The following is a 19,267-nucleotide window of genomic DNA, read 5'->3' as shown; positions in this document are numbered from 1 at the left end:
GTTCTTCCTATTATTAAATTCAAATATTTATTAAATGCTTGTGTATATGCTATTACGAAGGAATATTAACAAAATTATACAACAAAAACATGGTATTCTAATTAAAATATATAATATAAACCAAAATATATAATATAATATACGGCTTAAACGCTCTTTTTAATTGTAATTTTTTATTAATACATTGATTTGCCCTGTTGAAATACCTAAAGATCTTTTTTATTTATTTAATCGTCCCCCAATTTAAATATTTCGGGTCATAAAGATTTTTAATCAAACCACCAGCGGTACAGCTGCTAAAAATAGGTTGGCAGCACTTAACGACCAATAATATAATTGCACATAATCTTAAACACAGGACTTTAGAAATCTTCGGCGAAGGACATCAAGGGATGCTGAGGAGGATGAACACTATAAGTGGTCAAAATCTGGCTGCTGTGGTCAAGGAGCTGGAGAACTATGCTTCGACTTCATGGGCGGAGAAGTGGGACAACGTGGGACTCCTGATTGAACCGCACCGCGAAAAACAAATCAAGCAAATACTATTAACCAACGACTTAACCGAGCCCGTAGTGAAAGAAGCGTTGGAGAAGGAGGCGCAGCTCATAATCAGCTATCATCCACCCATTTTTAAGCCCCTGACAAGAATTACGCAGTCACATTGGAAGGAGCGCGTGGTGGCCGCATGCTTGGCCAACGATATAGCCTTGTATTCGCCCCATACGGCTTGGGATAAGAAGAGCGGTGGGGTCAACGACTGGCTATCTAAGGCAGTAAATGTCCTCAGCATCCGCCCTCTGGAACCGGAGTTGGGTGCTCCCCCGGGTACCGGATCCGGAAGATATATTGAAACCAAAATGGAACTTTTCCAGGTGGTGGAATCTTTGCAAAAGCGCATTGAAAACAGCGTGCATGTTGCTCTAGCTGTGGGCCACAATCCCAAGACAGTCATCCAATCCGTCGGCATATGTGCCGGCTCTGGAGCATCTGTGCTAAAGGGTATCCAAGCTGATCTTATTATTACCGGCGAAATGTCCCATCACGATGTTCTGGAGTTTACGCACAACAATACAACCGTTCTTCTCTGCAATCACAGTAATTCGGAAAGGGGATTTCTCCATGAGTTTTGCCCTATATTGGCCAAATCTCTTAATAAACAATGCCTCGTATTCGTATCTGCAGTGGATAAGGATCCCCTGGTCACCGTGGGTAGCGATATAAACAAAGACCTTAGTGCTTTTGTTGACGTCTACAAACAGTAAGCAGAGCATATCAGAACAACCGCAACGTGAAATTGTTAGGTTGAACTTGAAACTTGTTATCTTAAAAGAAATTTTGTTTGTTTAACAATGCATTTTCTGGCATCCATAAAGATTACAAATAAACTAAAGGATTTAACTTTCTTAATTTCTAGACTTGATCCAGCTTAAACTTTCCACCCTTGCTGGCGGCGTCGTTTCGATTAAGTTGGTAGAGTAGACGCTGCTCCAGGTGCTGCACTGCAGCCACTGTCAGTACCAAAGTGTCGTGCTTCAGCATAGAATACACGTTCAAGCCAAAAGTTGGCATCAGGTTGACATAGCCGAGATCATCACTGGCCTGGCATATATTGGCGGGGAACATATGATCGCTAAAAAATCATAATTAATATAAATTTATCAATGGTTATACAATGCCCAGCTACAAGCAGTACTCACTCGTCTACAATCAAAACCGAAGGTCCCCAATTTCGTTCGGCGATTAAATCCTTTAGGAAATCTGAATCCCCGGTGGGTATGTCCACATTCTCTATGATGTGCAGATCATCCTGGGCCAGCTTAACACTCAGCGTGGAGGTCAATCCCAAAACCCTCTTATAGAAGGGCAGCATATAGAAATGGGTTGTGGGCGACCTGGGGCCGTGCACCACGCCGCCGCCCTTAAGCATGGGCGATCGGAGAGAACCGTGGCGGGCTCGACCTCCTCCCTTTTGGGGCCACGGCTTCCGACCGCCTCCGCGCACCTCCGCTCGGTTTTTGGTGTGCGCCATGCTTACATAACGATATTTGCGCTGCCACTCCACATTCTCCTGTATGAGGTCCACCCGCGGCTGTGCGGCAAAGACATCAGGATGTAGTTCAATTAGGCCCACCTTTCGCTCTGCCACTGCATCCGTATTCTCTATCCACGCCTGGCGCGCCGTGCTCCTGCTCACCGGCAAGCAATTCGTGTAATCTTGCGGCAGAATCAGGGGTGATCTCGTCGCCGGAGGTGTGGACACTGCCGCAGGGGTTTCGGTCGCCACATTGCCTTTATTGCTGCTGCGGCTGAAAGTCCTTGCCACGGGATAAAGCACATGCCTGGATGTTTTTAATATATTGTTCAACATTTTATTTTACAGGTCGTGAAGTCTATCGATAGGTTAGATGAAGCATTGGCACCTAAACACCTTATATCGATTAATTGGTGAATGCTGATATCGATGCGAAGGTTACATCGTGACACGAAAATGTATGAAATGTATTTGAATCCATTTATCACGTAGTGACGAAACGCACCGGTGAGTCGATGACGACTACTTTATAAATCCGCAGAATGACAAATTACAGTTTTTCCGCCATTAAGTTATACACTCAACATTTAAAAAATTTAATGATGTACCGGAAAAAAAATGGGAGAAACTCTTAAAGCAAACATATTGAACATTGAAGAGCTAATCGTAAGATAAAATATTTAACTTTTTTTTTTAAGAAAAATTAAATAGGTACAAAGGCGTTCTAAAGTATATAATATAAGTATATAATATAGGTATGCAAGTTTAAAGGAACAGTATTAGGATTTGGAATGACTTGGCATAGAATTGACTTATTAAAGTTTACTGAAAAATAAAAACTTTTCGAATAAAGAAAATATCTTCTAAGGAATCCAATAGTTGTGCAGTTTATATGAGATCCAAACCCATTGAAGAGATTTTCATTCCATCTTATCAAATAATTGTTAGTAAGACCCATATGCATGTAGATCAGGAACAAGTAGAATGAACAAGTAGTTGGGAGCCATAAGTGGGGTTTCATGGGCGTTCACCTTATTTGGCGAAATCGAGTTTGGAGCTAACTTGATCTCTATGTATTTGAATTATGCGGGATATCTTTAGTAGACTCACCTACAAGGGCTACGTTTTTAACTACTTCATAAAGACATTCATGAATCATTAGTCAACCCATTTTCCTTGTTGGCATGAATATTTGTATAAGTACATATGTCATAGACTTAATACTGTTAAAAAAAACAAGCGAGAGCGCTCTAGTATCTACATGCTTGAACTCATCTTTCCAGATTTTACAGTTTCTGAGATATCGACATACGGACGGGCAGACGGACATGGCCAGATCTTCTCGGCTATTGATCCTGATCAAGAATATATATACTTCATATGGTCGGAAACGCATCCTGTTACCTGTTGCATTCTTTTAAACGTATCAAGTATACACTTTTACTCTACGAATAACAACGTATTTATTACAATAAGACTCTTTAATTCTTTTTATATCGCGGTACGTGTGGTTTTAACCACACTCTTATTCTAGCCACAAGGGCTGCAACAACAAGATGATAGAGAGCTATTAATTGGTAGTATTCTGTAGTGAAATTGAGTAAATCCTGAAGGGCAAAGCCACTGACTGCGATCGTCACCAATCCTATCAGGATTGTAGGTCGTGGCATCAACAGGGCAACAGGATTTACCTTTCCACGACGAGGTACCCAGTGGACCCTAGCGACTGTCCGCTTGAAGACTTCGCACGGCCAGACGCCGTAGATGGAGCTGTATAATCATTCGAACTGCATCAGTGATGAAGGCTTCGCTTCGCGAAGAACTACCGCAGGCTCTTCTCGACCTTCGCGGGACGTTTGAGCAGCACATGAAGGAACATCCGAATCCCGCCAAATCACTTAGAAACGGCAAAGCAATAAGAATTCGCTTACTCCACTTAGCCGAGATTCTTGTTAGCATTTCTTTTATCCCAGCTAGTTGATCGTTTTATACACCTGTGATATATTTATTTAGTTTAAGTTTAAAATAAAGTGGAAACGACAAAAATTTGTGACTGGTTTTAAGATCTAGTCTTTAGATACTTTTGCACAATATTTAATGTGTCTCAATCAATTAGTCTGTAACCGAAGAAGTCGCGTAACCTTTAGTGCTATTTATAGCTTCATTGAAGTATGATTGGCATTTAGTGCACTCTATCACGTCGCCAAAGGATTGGCATGTATGGTTACTCCATTAATCTTCTTGTCCACATGGGGACGATAGTTCTTGGGATTGACGGGCAGCTTCTCCAGCTCGTCCAGGGCATCGAAGCCATCGATCACACGGCCGAAGAGCGTGTACTTTAGGTCAAGATTTGGCTGGGCGGCATAGGTAATAAAGAACTGGCTGGCATTGGCGTTGGGTCCGTTGTTGGCCATGGAAACCATGCCTCGATCAGTGTGCTGAAGAATTAAGGGGTCGATAATTAAAAGATTAAAGGAATTATTCTTGTACAGTCCTGAAAATCTCCTACAATCAAAAGCAATGCTTTTGAATCACAGATGTTTTGACTAAAGACTTGATATCGAACACTACCTCTGAAATTTGAAAATTTTACTTAGGATGGAAATCGAAGAATTGATTATTAAAACTGAGTACGTTACTATTACTCCAAAAACAATGTATGGCATAATGTACGTCCCTACCAACATAGTATTTCGTAGCATTTTTACTTTTATTAAATACAATATGCCCTTTAGGGCGGAATACGGGGTATTAAAGCCAGCCGGCGTCGTATAACCTTGGTAACACGCTCACCTTGATGGTCTCCTTAAACTCGTCGTCGAACTTCTGTCCCCAAATGGACTGTCCGTTCTTTCCGGTGTTGGTAGGATCTCCAGTTTGGACAATGAATCCCTTTATGTTCCGAATGAAGACGCAGCCGCTGTAATAATCGCTGGCGCACAGGGCGAGGAAATTTTCGCAGGCCTTGGGACAGGCATCGCAGAAGAGCTCTATTTTAAGGTCACCCACGTCGGTGTGCAGCGTTACAGACTGTTAATTACACAAAAAATATCGTAAAACTTGAAGAACTCAGAATTTTCAACTTTTGTTTACCATTTTTTAGGAGCTTATGCAGCCCTCGTTTCCCCATGCAATCGCTCCTTCAACGATAACAGGAATCGAGAACACCACCATTTGGTATTCGCATGACCGACGGTCACACTTTTAGGCGCGAATTCTGCCGCATAAAGTAATTTTTCTCTTCGCACTTCAAGCAACAAACGGCAGCCAATTAAGTAAATAGGATGAAGTGCAAGATACCCGAGATCTCGTGGCACAACCGCGATCCTGTCCTAAGCGTGGATATACAGCAAAATGGCCTGGGACTGCGTTCTCCGACGGTCTGCCGACTAGCCTCTGGTGGATCGGATGCCCATGTCCTCATTTGGTATGTGAACCGAAGCGATGACGCCGAGGGCGTGGATGTGGACCTTGCCGCCGACCTGTCCCGGCATCAGAGAGCTGTTAACGCGGTCCGCTGGTCGCCGAACGGAGAACTGCTGGCCTCCGGAGATGACGAAAGTGTAGTTTTTATCTGGAAACAGAAGGCCGACCACGAAGTTGTCAACATTGTAGACGCCGATGACTGCAGTGGACAGGACAAGGAGGTCTGGATGACCCTCAAGGTCCTGCGCGGCCATCGCGAGGATATTTACGATCTCAGCTGGGCGCCGAACTCACAGTTTCTGGTCAGCGGATCGGTGGATAACACAGCGATGCTGTGGGATGTTCACAGTGGCAAATCACTGGCCATTCTAGATGACCACAAGGGCTATGTACAGGGCGTGGCATGGGATCCCTGCAATCAGTACATCGCCACCATGAGCACCGACAGGTAAACAATACAGTCCTAAATAATGTGTTTGATCTTTGACCAAGTAAAGTTTAATTTTTTTTTTAGACAAATGCGGATATTTGATGCCAATACCAAGCGAGTGTTGCACCGAGTCAGCAAGTGTGGATTTCCAGTAAAAGAAGGCCATGAGATGCACGGCAAGAGCGTACGGTTGTACCAAGATGGAACCTTGCAAACCTTCTTCCGCCGCTTATGCTTCACTCCCGATGGCAAGCTGCTTTTAACGCCGTCAGGAATTACCGACTACGATGGTGTTGTGAAACCCATAAACACCAGCTATGGGTTCAGTCGCTATGATTTGTCCAAACCCGCCTTTGTTCTGCCCTTTCCCAACGAATACGCAGTGGCTGTTCGCTGCTCTCCGGTTCTGTACCGTCTTAGACCGTACAATGCGGAGAAGAATCCCCCGATCATTTCGCTTCCGTACCGTATGATCTATGCTGTGGCCACAAAGAACGCTGTGTTTTTCTACGATACCCAGCAGCCAGTGCCGATTGCCATTGTCTCCAACATACACTACAGCAGGCTCACGGATTTGACCTGGTCGAGTGACGGCACCGTCCTGATCGTGTCCAGCACCGATGGCTACTGCTCACTGATTACCTTCGAACCGACTGAGCTGGGCGACCGCTATGAAGATATGGAAGCAGTGCTGAGCGCTGTTCTAAAATCTTCGGAGAATATGCCGATGCAGAAAAGGAAGAAGCAAAAGCTTCGCAAGATATCGTCAGATGAAGTGACGGCCACGCGGAAACCATTGAAGGAAAAATCAAAACCTAATACAATCAGAAAGACTTCAGGATCAGGTATCAAAGAGGAAGGGGAACCCGAGTTGGATGCTGAAAATGACTCATCAACGCACAGTGTCAGTTCGTCCAACACGAACAGTCCTAAAACAAAAGCCAACGAAGAAGTGAAACCCGTTCCCATCGCCATCAGGCGTTCGCCCCGGAAAAATTCGACTACACCCATGCCGATTGCTATACGCAGAGCTCCGCGTAAGCCGGAGGATAAGGGGGAAATCGGAATAATCAAACCCAAAGGAGAAGCTGAAGTAAACAAATCACCTCAAGTAAGGAAAACAGAGGCATCACCTGTCAAGCGCAAGATGAGCACAGAAGTAGTGCCTCCAGCAGAGACATCACAGCCGGCACTTGGAGTCATTCCGGTTATCGACAAGGAGATCATCAGTTCTGATGAGAAGTTTGAGTCGCCTGAGAAAAAATCCCGACCCGCAACACCAATTCAAGTACGTCGTCAGCCACGAACTCCTGGCAGCTCCAGCCATTTTAACCTAACGCCGAAAAGCCAACCCGCCAAGCAAGCTACTCCCATTGCAGTGAGGAGAACTCCACGCGTACTCATCGAAATGCCGGTGAACTCGCCGGTGGGGCCAATGGAGGAGGCCATGGATGCCTGGCCCCTCGAAGAGGGCATCACACCCCTGCCAACGACAAAAAAGGATTCTGAAAAGCCCTTGCCGGAGTCCACAAAGACGGAAACGAAGCCTACGGTAATAGAAGCCAGCGAGGCCACCTGCGAGCGAACTGAGGACATTCGTTTGGTCTACGAGGATACGCAGGAGGAAGCGCCGCAGAAGCCGACTGAAGCAGGGCCATCCACGCCAAATAATAAGACGCCACGCCGGGTGTCCTTGCGCACCATATCCACGCCCAAATCAAAAAAGAAACTTTTAGAGTAGACAATGCAATAGATTAGACGTAACAGATGTATGTTAGAGGAATTCATGAAACTGGTTCACATTTTAAGGCACTTTGGGGATACCCCATACAAATTTGTAGAAAATAACCAGGATTCTTCCTAAAATATTCCAAAATAAAAGGCAACACAATGTTCAGAGGTAACTGTGTTGCTTTGGATTCTTACTTCTCTCTTAAATAAAAGTTAATTCAACTGGCGGTTTTTCAGGGTCTTCATTATGAAAATTTGAAAATCAAGACCTTTAGCAATGAAATTGTACAGTTACAAAAGTTCCTATATCTACAGACACGGTTTTTCTACCTGCGACAATAATCATCTAATAAGTTATGTGACTGTACCCCAAAAACATCGAATTCGAACTGCTTTAGGTGGGTTGTTCTATCTCTACCTGATCCTAAGTTTATGTTCCTTGAATTTGCACAGGAACGTCTTTTTAGGAGTCTGTGAATTAAATTGTTTTTTCCAGACAGGTAAATATTTTTTTTACCAAATTTCCAGGAATTTGGGAACAATTAATGTCAAGCAAAAACACCAACGTGGTAAAATCTTGTGACGATCGCACCTCAACACACAAAAGTTGTGATATCAAATTTTGCGACGAAAAATTATTTTTTGTTTACTAAGACACTAATATATTCGGCACGCTTTAAATCGGTTTTAGTCCCTATCAACTCAAATTTTGTAGATATTTTTTTTCACACTTCCACAGATTTTCGTCCAGGAACATAGGAACACCAAAGGGGTTTATATGACTTTTCTGTGCGCTTCGACACTATGCGGACTGCCGTCCACTGTGATGTTAATTCGGACCCAGTGGATTGATCTAACTTTTTATTAAAAAACAACAAACTTGTTTGGTTTTATTTATATTTATTTAAATTGTAGATGATCTCTAACGTTTCGAGTTTCTTTTACATACAAACATTTTGGTTTACTTCAGTTTTATATCATTATTTTTATGTTTTATATATTATTTTAAATTTTTTAATTCAACGATTCAAATTCATTCATCATGTTCGAGCTTAGTTAGCTTCCGTGGCTTCTTCAAACTCATTTAAAAATTTTTCCATGGGCCATTAGCTACACCTAATCCACGTGGTCATTAGAGAGAGAAAAGGAGTTCAAGAATTGAGGAAAATCATATTTCCACATACGTTAATATAGGTAAGTATATAAATAGTTAAACAAATCTCATGTGCTGCATGGGACAACTAAAGCATTTTTTAATTAGGCTACAAAATAGATTAGATACAATGTCTAAACTTTGTCTAACCTATACGCTTGGTTCCACTGGCCATGTCTTTCTTCAGCTCCTCTTAAAATCCCAAAGTTTGGTATTTGCCACTCACAATAATCGTGTTTCTGAATGTCTTCGGACATTTGATTCGAAGTAATTAACATTACCGTTGTTAGCTCTTTGTGGATTTCACTTATAAATGTTTTAACTGCTATTAAAGTAATTTTAGTAGTGCTGCGACTTGCGATTTTGTGACTTATGTGTGTGTGTGTGGAGCAAATAGGTGTATGAGCTTTAGAAAAATATGAATTATGGTTGATTCCCTTTCCGTTCCATTCTATTCCGTTTAGTATTGAAAATATGCAAAAAGTTTAGTCGATGCGGTTAACACTATGCTGTACTATATGATCAAATGTTGCTATTACTTGAATGTTATTTAGTTTTGCGATCTCGGCTGATTCGAAAGTTGAGCGACGTCGAGGAGGTAAATTATAGTCGCTACCGTATGAGTATTCGATTAATAATTATTTACGAGAAAAATATAGTACATATGTTATGTATATGTAAGTTTGTAGCAATTTGTTGTTCTCCCTTTACTAAATATATTTATTTAAATTTATATATCTGTATATATAGACTGACCTTGTTCACTTTTGTCTCAAAGGTAAATGAATAACTTTCTTGTTTGTGGCTTAATTTAATTGTCAATAAATATATCGATTTGGTATTTATTTATAGTTACATACAATTATTAAACTCTCGTGTTCTTGATCTTACTGGTTGCATTACTGGTCAAGTGACTATACACTGATCGTCTGCGGTTTTTGTTGTTAATTACCCCAAATTCGAAGCCAGCAGTAACTATGTAATCTAATTCATGCAAGACCTTTTGCTGGCTGTAAGGAAATCATGAAACGATAACGAAAATAACAAAATGGCTGTTGGTTTTTGTTTTTGAATAAATAGTTTTATTTGAAAATGGTTTTTGCGCTTTTGTTTTTTTCTTTTTGGTAGAATTTTACAAGTTGAATGGAAATACATACGTATTAAATATTACAGTATTTGATTGGGCCAGGATATAGTAGAGAGGTCGGGTGGGGTCATGGAAATGGAAAAGTATTGGTTGGCCTAAGTAAATGCGTAGAAGTGAATGTTCGCTGATAGGTATATAAAATCTTGGAATTGTACGGACTTTGTGGCCAACACAAGTTTTGAAAAGTTTCACTAGATCTGCTGGGGTTTCCAATAAAAAGTCAAAACGATGTCGTTTAGCTTTTTGTTAAATTGTCCTTACTCTTTTGTTCCATCTTTTTTTTGAATGTTAAATAATATTTATTTCGCTAATAAACTTACTTAGTTGATGTTTAAGTTGTGTGTTTTTGTGTGCGTTTACATAAATTAGACTTAAAAACTATAAAACATAAATGGATCCAACTAGAGCAAGAGCACAAGTGGGGATATTGCCGTAAAGGAGGAGGAGAAGAGAAGTAGACAACTGGGCAGATACAAAAGAAATACTATTAAAAAAACAATATAAATTCATTGCAGCTAAATAGTTATGTAAAATCAAAATGCACAAAATACATACATACAAAGCATATACAGATTAATTATAATAATAAGTCTAATCAAACAATTCAACATACTCTGGGTTAAATGCCATTCGCTAGATACAGTCACATACATAGGTACATGTATGAAGATGCTTTATCATTAAATGTAGAATTTATAAATTATTTTATTATTAAATACAATCCTTAGTTTCATTGTGGGAGATTTGAGTTCTGCGTTTCATTCGTTTTGATTTATATTTTGTGTGTGGGTGTGCGTAGATATGGCAAAAATATATAGCATGCTTTTGTGCGCCGCCAAAGTTGAATTGCGTGTTGATCTTCGCTGATTTGCATTGCTCCTCGAATAAATGCCACAAACTATTGTAAGTTGCAACAAATCAGCTCAATAAGTAAAGGAAATTATATATGTATAGTTTGTGTTCTGTATGCGTTCATGTTCGTGTTTGCTTGATGTTTGTGTGTTTGCCAGCAAAACTTCTCCTATACACGTAAACTCAACAAAGTACAATTTACATTGAAATATATCAATCAACTATCGATGACTGCTGCTACTGCTGCTCTTTACATAAGTTAGTTAAGTGGCCACATACGCTTTGCTTTACTTGACTCTTATCTGGATTTTAGTTTAGTTTTGCTTCGTTTTTGTTCTTGTAAATACAATAGATAGATTTTATATCCGTTTCATTTCTCTTTAAATTTTACTTAACGTTAAAGATTTTGCTTTCCATATTTTATGTTTTCTTTTCCTCGTTTCTTTTCTTTTGGTTTGTTATTTTTAATTTAATTTAGCCCACACGCTGACACTCAATCAAATGAATATTGATATTTCCTTTGCCGCTGGATTTTGTTGAAACTTTCGAACTTAAGTCTAAACAAGCATGACAAATGCAGAGCGTTGATGGCATGAATAATTTTAAAGAGAGATTGCAACAGGAAACATTTAATATTTAATATTTATATATATGTATATATATATATATGTATAGAAGTGTATGTATATATATATGCGGTATATGTAGATATACGCTCGTTTGGTTTTTGTTTTAATAAATACATGAGGAAACTAAACTACACATAAATTATGAAATTCTATAAAAATTATTCAGACCAAACAACAACTGTATGCAATGCTGGCGCTTGTGTATGTCGTGTGAGTGTGTTAGTGTCATGTCGTACATGTGGCTTTGCATAATGCATATGTATGTGTTTGTATATGTTTGTATATAGGAAATGCCTTTCAATCAACTGCCTTTTTTCAGATTTGACTTTAATCGCGTGTCCCAGTGTCAGTTGTCTGTTGCCTTTTATCATTGTCGCCCTGATCATCATTAGCATTATGTGTTTTTGCATCTGCATCTGCATCAATATTATCGATATTATGTAATGTACTTGTCGCTCATTTCCCCTATAACATCCATTCGGGATTTGCGTCCGTCCGCCGTTTTTTGTTAAACAAATAAAAGTTCTTTGGGCTTTGCTTGTTCAGTGTCCTATGTTTTCTGTGTGGTTGCGGTTGGTTGGTTCTATCATCTGCTCCTAAATTGTTTGGTTTTTGATCAATGCTGGTGGGTTGTTGTGCTCCCGCGCTGCTCTTTAATACCGTTACGGTGTTCCCTGCTAACGCCCCCATTCTGCTCCACATAATCGTCATCATCATCAACATCGACTCGATGTCGACATCGTCAGGATCCGGCCTGGAATCCATCTTAGTACAGTCCACAGCCGCGCAGGTTGTTTGCTATGATGACATCAGTGACAGCATCGAATACAAACTGAATGTTATTGGTATCTGTGGCACACGTCATGTGGCAGTAGATTTCTTTCGAGGTTGATTTGTTTTTCGCTTCAAATTGAGCCTGAATGTAAGCAGCCGCCTCGCCGTACTCCTGTCCACCTGAAACGTCCACATATTAGATTAATAACCGGCATACTTTCGAGTTTGGATGGAGCACTAACCTGTGTATTCGGGGAAGCAAATCGTCAGGGGACTCTTGCGAATCTTTTCCTCGAACAAATCCTTCTTGTTCAGGAACAGAATAATCGAGGTGTCCGTGAACCATTTGTTGTTACAGATCGAGTCAAACAGTTTCAGCGACTCTTGCATGCGGTTCTAAAATGGTTAAGACAGCAAAGTAGTGAGATATATTTACAGCAAGTAGCATAAAGGTATCTGACTCAATCCTACCGTGGTTTCATCCTCATGCAAGACCTGATCGTACTCGGACATTGCCACGCAGAAAATGATCGCCGTGACATCTTCGAAGCAGTGTATCCATTTCTTACGCTCCGAGCGCTGTCCGCCCACGTCAAACAATCTATGAGTTTAAAAATGGCATTATCAAAAATATGCCTCCTCCTAAATCAGATGTTTTTACTCACTTAAAGTTGAGGTTTTTGAAGGAGAAGTGTACCTCAACGATGCCAGTGGTCTTGACGCGAGTACGCAAGATATCCTGTTCAGTTGGCTGGTAATCCTTGGCGCCTAACCGATCCAAATCGTCCAGGAAACTGCAAGGAAATGGAGCAAGGGGAGAGTGTTACAGTCCAGGAGCTGAAGCATTCCATTTCCCATCACACACCGTTTGACCAGACAAATGTTTGCCCAACTCTTCCACCCTTCCACCCGTCCATTCTCAATTTTCCGCCCGTATCTGCCAAGACTTGAGCAAACAATTAAGGCGCAGACCAAAGCGCTGAGCAAACAATTAAAAACAAAAAACCTGAGCGCGTGTCCAGACCAAAGGGAAATGGAAAATGGGGAAAAGCCCCCGCACGCACACGCACATACACACACACACAGCAAACTTGGGTATGCAAACAGCTTTCCCTGCAGAAAGTAGCCATATAAAATGATTCCTATTTCCGTGACTTGTTCTGGTTCTAATTTCCGTACATACAAGCCATATTTGTATATTTCCCACAATAGTTTTATTTGCGGGTTATGTAACCATCACCCAACCAAAGGCATCTGTCAGATGCAGACGGAGGTGTTCAGATACATATAGAGAGTCTGCGTGCTCGGGAGCAAAACCGTCAACAAGTATGTAGGTCATGAAATGAGGGGCCACCACTGAGTCCAGTCGCCAGTTAATATATATTTTTGTTTTGGGGCCGTAATTAACTTGGGGCACGCAAGGCCTTAAAAAATAAAGAGCTGTGCGGCAGCTAATTTTATTTGTTCGTCAGCTTTTTTTCGGGTCGTAAATAGTTTTTGAGGCTGGTCGAGGAATCTGCGCTTGTTATCGCATCAATCTCCGCTTGACTTGCTCTTGTGCTGAAATCGGATGCATTGGTCAACTGGTTTTCACCCAAATTACACGCACAATTGCCCAACAAGTTGGCCAAAGTGAGCAGCAGCAGCGGTACCTCCAGATGGCCATGCGTCTTCCCCTCCTGCAATTTGGCCACAGGGAAATTAGTCCAGTCATGCTCACCCGGCATAACCACAAAGTGCCACCTTTCTTGCGGAAAAGTTGAAGGTGTAGTTAACTGCATAATCAAAGCTAATGCCCGATATTCGTTACAATTTCTTAGACAAACGTTAATTGAACGGCTGCAAACGGATCTGATGGGTTCGCCGATTGGGCAATCGCTTGGTTAGCACTTGGTGGCCCGAGATCTTATTTAACATGTCCATCATAAAAGTTTTCTTTTCTGTTTACTGATCCGAAACCGCAAACACACATGCAGCTGTAATTCGTAAGCCCGGAAAATGTGTTGCAATGTGTGGCATGTGCCTGAGTTGTGGTTTCTCGAAAGTAGATCATAGACCTGACAAACAAATCGCAGGGAAAGTAAGCTAGAGATTAAACAATGATGCTTGCTTTGACGAAAGGACAGAATCTGAGAAAGGCTGTCGAGGAATCTACTTTTGCCAAATACTTTAATAAATAATATAATATATATGTACATATATAATATTTTTCAATAATCAATGTGTATGAAGAAAGCATAAAGGAGGAATCGGTACTTCGATTAATTGTTGTTTAATAAATTGAATTGGTTCCACTAATTAAAATAATCGTTGTGTATAAATGGTTGTTGTTAAAAGTACTTTTAATTCATTTTGTTTTGGTTGGAATACTAAGCCTTCATGGGCTTGCCGATAAATATAAGAAAGTATTTGGTCATTGTACATACCCAAGAAAACGTTGTTTAAAAATGGGCAAAACCGTTCTAGCTCAACTAAATGAAAAGCACCTTTATGTTATCCGCACCTCAGCCTTGTTAACCTATACAGCTGACTTATTTCAGATAAGTAGAGCCGTCATGCGAAATTTATTTGCCGGCTTCCGCTGACTATAGTTTTACCAACTTTTATGGCCTTTTCAATTAAGCGATTTGCGCGCAATTCAGCCCAGCGAATGGCTCGTTAGTCCCAGCAGAGTTTTATAATAAATTATTTATTTTATATAACCATCAAACCACGAACCCCCTCCGAAAGTCGTTAGAGCCCTCATTAATGTCAATCAAGGGAGTACAAGCCGTTATATGTACATATATTATCACGAACTTTTGCTTTTTGATTGCGATTATTAGGCACTTTCAATTTCATAGGGACAAATGGTGTTATTTATAACAAAAACCAAAACCCACTAATTTCTGGGCTAGAAAGATTAATAAAGTTTGCTGCAGCAGTGGCACCAATTAGCACAAATACCTTAAGTGACAAAACCAACAGAAGCGCGCCAAAAAAGACAAAACTCTGAAAGTTTGCCGATCGGCAGCAGTTGGTGTAGCCTATAGCGTATGGCGTATAAGTAGACTAAGAAGCCCGGCGATCGCGTTTAGTGCGTCGCGGTTGGTCTACGAGGCAACAGCTCATAACTATAGAGCTCCATCTGCAGCTCTCGGACTCGGATTCGTTTTCGGTTTCGGTTTTTGCTTCGGTTGTAAAAAGTCTGAGATACCGCAGATAAACTTCGCGTTGCGTGACAAAAGACCTGGCGAATCTCACCGCCTATTCAAGTGCTTGTGAGCTAGTGAGTGGGATATTGGCCAAAGCAACAATAGAAATCCACACAACAAAAGGCATCCAAAGCTGTTTTTAATTGTGCACCAACGGATTGAAAGTGTTTGAAAAACCAATACCGCCAAATAAATTAAAACTAAAACTGAATCGGCAACAAGTTGATTGAAAACCCAACCAACTGGCAGTGCATGCTGAGAAAAACGCTTTGGCCAACTAATATAAAAAACACAAATCAAACGTTCAAGTGAGTTTTCCTCGAGAGGTGTTTTCCCAATGCAATTTGGGCGTGTCAAATAAACTAGTTGCACTCTGAAAAGCATTCAGTCAACTTGCCTGTCGAAAAAATCAACGTTTAGCGTGAAAGGCCAATTTAATTATATCGAACCAATGATAGGGGAAGAAAAAATGAAGTATTCGATAGGAGGCTTTTGAATGCATGTGGTGTCAAATAAATCGTGAAAAAATAGGAAAAGTCCTAAAATTTCTACTAAAATTTGTATTCATTTACGGGTAGGTAAACAAATAGTTAAATACTGAAATACAGTTAGAAATGGCTGAAAGACAATTTGACAAAGGCACATGTTTAGTTTTCATAAGAAAAACCAATTATCCGCATGAGGGACAAATTAAAGTGATGCAAGTGAGTTTTCCCAGCTGCATTTTTCCAGCAAATTAGGCAAGCTGTTGGCTAAACTAGTTGTATCTCGAAACTTGGGCTACTTGTGTGGCGTGAAAGCCAACTTGAATATGCTTTTCGGACACACCTCAAAGGGCGAGTCGAAAACCAATATCCAAGTGATTTGCCTAGATGTCGAATGCCAGCGAGAGTGACATAATCGCTTGGAATCTTTCGACACCTTTGCTCATTTAGCAGCTGAATGCTAATAAGATTCCTTTCGATTTCGGATTCGTTCGAGCGTTAATTTAACGCGGCCCAGCTGTCCTCTGCCCAAGTCCCCCAGCGCATCCCACTACTGCTTTGGAACAATAGCCATAAAAGTCAACGACAAGTGGCTGCTTGACATTTCTTCTACATTACTCGCAGGCGCTAGGATTATCACTCAAGTTCATTATAACCGCCTGGGCGATAAAACCGCTCTATATATATGTATGTATATATGTATCTCATATAGTTGTTGTTGTTACAGCTCGAGAAATTCGAGGTCGTCGCTTGTGCGACAAGGGCAAGGATAAGCCGCTCTGCTCCGCTGCCATTGTGCCCCACAAGTGTACACAAGAAATAAAGGCAAACAGAGGGAAAAGTGAAAAGAATAATGGCGGGCAGCTCAGCTAACTTTTTGAATTCGGGTGCGCAGATTTCTGTTCCATCAAATTTTCGGCATTTAAATTATATTGCCTTTGGGGAGCAGGCGCACAAAAAGCCTGAAAGCAGCAGCATACCCACAAAAGTCCCACTGCCACCATTGTTCGATGGCATAGGCGGCGTATGAGCAATCTTGCCTCGTTGCCACTTTTCCGCCTGCGGGAGAGCAACTGCTCCTCATATACTAAATGCGTGTTTGCTGGCAAGTTTTGTTGAATTTTAGGGCAGAAATCCAAGTTCATACACATCCAGAAAAGTAATTGGAATTCATAAGTGCAACTTAAGTTAGATCTTAGGCTTTGAAAGTACGTTGTCAATCCCGCAAATTGCATCACCCGTTTTAAGTAACTTATTGATTTTTGATTTAAAAATGTATTTGCAATGCTCAGTCGAACCTGAATGAACTAACATGACTTACAGACATACATATATTTAAGATATTTTTGTAGTTATTATACCCGTTACTCGTAGAGTAAAAGGGCATACTAGATTCGTAACAGGCAGAAGGAAGCGTTTTCGACCATATAATGTATATATATTCTTGATCTGGATCAATAGCCGAGTCGATCTGGCCATTTCCGTCTGTCCGTCCGTATGAACGTCGATATCTCAGGAACTATTAAAGCTGGAGACTCCAGAGACATAGACGCAGCGCAAGTTTGTCGATTCATGTTGCCACGCCCACTCTAACGCCCACAAGCCGTCCAAATCAGCCACGCCCACACTTTTAAAAAATGTTTCGATATTATTTCACATTTTTGTTAGTCCTGTACATTTTTTCTCGATTTGCCAAAAATATTTTTGCCACGCCCACTCTAACGTCCTTAAACCGGCAAAAACGGTCAGTGTTGACATTTCTCTTCGCACTTCCACTATCTGAGTAACAGGTATCAGATAGTCGGAGAACTCGACTATAGGGTTCTCTCTTGTTTTCACATTGTACAGTAAATAATCTATTCCATTTAGAATTTTCTGTCTTTGTTTTTCGTATATGCCGCTTTATTTTCAAGAGTTGTGCACTTCTTCTCTGCCGTATTCAGACGCTGAAAAGCATTATAAAGTTAAACTTCTAAAGCTCCCCTTCAAAGCCTTCGCTTGTATTAGACTTCGTTTTATGCACAATAAACCAGACTTGGCCAGGGTTGATTTGGCCCTCATTGGCGCTACTTCAATAACTCTTCAATTTGTGTTTTCTTTGTTTGAAGTCGCATTGCACGAGGGCTTGTAGCTGTGCGCAATTTAACGCTAGCTAACTCCGACTTGGTTATTGGCAGCGACCATAAAATGGAACGCACCGAGTACCCCGACAAATGGGAATCCCCTGCCAACCGACCGAACCCCCCTCCCTCCATGTATTCCTCTTAAGTGCTCCCCCGAGATCCGAAATCCAGGGACAAGGGACAATTGTCGATTGTTTGCTCGGTTTTGTTTTGCAACTAACTCGAACTAAGTGCTGTCAGTGCTGAATGTTAAAATGAATATGGATTTTGCCAGTGTGCCTCAATATTTGCACTCTAACCAAACGCAGTTCAGCGTTTTAGAGTATAGAATTCAATGCGGGGACGTCGTTTTGAATAATAAACGCATTTGGCCTTTATTTATTATTGATTGATTTTCCCGGCAAGCCACTTGGAAATGCATCAAAAGTTTTGCCCCCAGGAGGAGTGAAAGAAACGCCAGGAGAATCAGCATAAATACACAATTTAGTTTGCCGCCGGCAGCAGATTGCTCAACTTGCTCAACTTTTTACATAATACCATTCCCAACAGCACCGAGTGGATCCGAGGACGAAACCGAAGATGTCGGGCTTACGCAAAACATCCATTGCGCTGATGAGGCGCTCCACATCCAGCACCACCATTCTGCCGCAGTCCGGCGGCGGTGGTGCGGTGTCGCCGCCCAGCACTGGAGTGGGCGTGGCCACGGAAATTGAAAAATCAATTGTATTGCAACGGCTGCGGACGGGGGAGTCGGCGAATCTGAAGAAACTAAATGTCAGGTTCGTGATTTTCCCACACCAAATACTCACCAAGCCTTACAGAGAAAAAAAATTACTTACTTTTTAACTGTCTATATTGAAATGTTATATTGTATATACCCATATTTTCTATTTGCTCTACCTCAATGATCAAATTTACTTTACAAACAGAAGACTGTACAGTTTTATTTTAGAATATTATTACTTTGCACTTTTAAATCCACTCCTTGCTTGCTAATAAATTAAATTTGAATTTAAGTAATAGCACGCGACTAAACAAATGTATTGATATTAAACCAAATATACCAAAAAATAACTTATTTAATAATGTTTTCTTCACTGTATTCAATTTGCACTAATTGACAGCCAGCAGGCCGTTACATCAGTGGCAACCACCAGTGCTTCAACAAGGGCACTACCAGCAGAAACCACCTCTTCTCCGGCGGCTGCAGTGCGTCCTTACTCGGAAGTGCCGGGTCCATACCCCTTACCACTGATTGGCAACTCCTGGCGCTTCGCCCCACTAATAG

The 19,267-nt window shown here is 41.1% G+C and overlaps 6 protein-coding genes across 12 annotated transcripts in view; 3 read left to right on the top strand and 3 right to left on the bottom strand.

Annotated features, from left to right (window-relative positions):
* The first annotated feature begins 290 nt into the window (after nucleotides 1-290).
* On the top strand, nucleotides 291-1,407 carry LOC120443718 (NIF3-like protein 1). The gene has a single exon (XM_039622966.2). The coding sequence runs from the start codon at nucleotides 393-395 to the stop codon at nucleotides 1,260-1,262; it is 870 nt and encodes a 289-aa protein (XP_039478900.1). The 5' UTR covers nucleotides 291-392; the 3' UTR covers nucleotides 1,263-1,407.
* LOC120443717 (39S ribosomal protein L4, mitochondrial) lies at nucleotides 1,298-2,423 on the bottom strand. The gene is made up of 2 exons (XM_039622965.2): nucleotides 1,698-2,423; nucleotides 1,298-1,630 (listed from the first exon to the last, which is right to left on the bottom strand). The coding sequence occupies exons 1-2, from the start codon at nucleotides 2,366-2,368 to the stop codon at nucleotides 1,411-1,413; spliced, it is 891 nt and encodes a 296-aa protein (XP_039478899.1). The 5' UTR covers nucleotides 2,369-2,423; the 3' UTR covers nucleotides 1,298-1,410.
* A 1,586-nt stretch (nucleotides 2,424-4,009) lies between these two features.
* Nucleotides 4,010-5,160, bottom strand: LOC120443720 (peptidyl-prolyl cis-trans isomerase-like 3). Its single transcript, XM_039622968.2, has 3 exons — nucleotides 5,129-5,160; nucleotides 4,829-5,065; nucleotides 4,010-4,473 (listed from the first exon to the last, which is right to left on the bottom strand). Exons 1-3 carry the CDS (start codon nucleotides 5,129-5,131, stop codon nucleotides 4,228-4,230), a joined length of 486 nt encoding a protein of 161 aa, XP_039478902.1. The 5' UTR covers nucleotides 5,132-5,160; the 3' UTR covers nucleotides 4,010-4,227.
* Nucleotides 5,161-5,209: 49 nt separating this feature from the next.
* On the top strand, nucleotides 5,210-7,849 carry LOC120443711 (chromatin assembly factor 1 subunit B). Its single transcript, XM_039622956.2, has 2 exons — nucleotides 5,210-5,909; nucleotides 5,976-7,849. The coding sequence occupies exons 1-2, from the start codon at nucleotides 5,320-5,322 to the stop codon at nucleotides 7,630-7,632; spliced, it is 2,247 nt and encodes a 748-aa protein (XP_039478890.1). The 5' UTR covers nucleotides 5,210-5,319; the 3' UTR covers nucleotides 7,633-7,849.
* Nucleotides 7,850-8,550: 701 nt separating this feature from the next.
* LOC120443707 (probable cytochrome P450 49a1) overlaps nucleotides 8,551-19,267 on the top strand; it is a 16,864-nt gene continuing 6,147 nt past the window's right edge. Inside the window, exons 1-3 of one of the 3 annotated variants that reach the window (XM_039622948.2) lie at nucleotides 8,551-8,816; nucleotides 18,529-18,758; nucleotides 19,104-19,267. In XM_039622948.2, the coding sequence (XP_039478882.1) occupies nucleotides 18,559-18,758; nucleotides 19,104-19,267 (364 nt within the window). In that variant the 5' untranslated portion in view covers nucleotides 8,551-8,816; nucleotides 18,529-18,558. Of the gene's footprint in view, nucleotides 8,817-15,264; nucleotides 15,680-15,725; nucleotides 15,946-18,528; nucleotides 18,759-19,103 lie in introns of those variants that run through there. The other 2 variants (XM_039622946.1, XM_039622947.2) reach the window with 2 other exon arrangements.
* LOC120443709 (G protein alpha o subunit) overlaps nucleotides 9,835-19,267 on the bottom strand; it is a 27,502-nt gene continuing 18,069 nt past the window's right edge. For all 5 annotated transcript variants that reach the window (XM_039622950.1, XM_039622949.2, XM_039622951.2 and 2 more), the window contains 4 exons: nucleotides 12,843-12,971; nucleotides 12,649-12,778; nucleotides 12,420-12,573; nucleotides 9,835-12,357 (listed from right to left, as the gene is read on the bottom strand). In XM_039622950.1, coding sequence (XP_039478884.1) covers nucleotides 12,170-12,357; nucleotides 12,420-12,573; nucleotides 12,649-12,778; nucleotides 12,843-12,971 — 601 coding nt within the window. In that variant the 3' untranslated portion in view covers nucleotides 9,835-12,169. The remainder of the gene's footprint in view (nucleotides 12,358-12,419; nucleotides 12,574-12,648; nucleotides 12,779-12,842; nucleotides 12,972-19,267) is intronic.

This window comes from Drosophila santomea, chromosome 2L (genome assembly GCF_016746245.2).
Source record: "Drosophila santomea strain STO CAGO 1482 chromosome 2L, Prin_Dsan_1.1, whole genome shotgun sequence".
Lineage (NCBI taxonomy): Eukaryota > Metazoa > Arthropoda > Insecta > Diptera > Drosophilidae > Drosophila > Drosophila santomea.
Note: the sequence above shows the minus strand (reverse complement) of the source record. Positions and strands in the feature narration are given on the sequence as shown.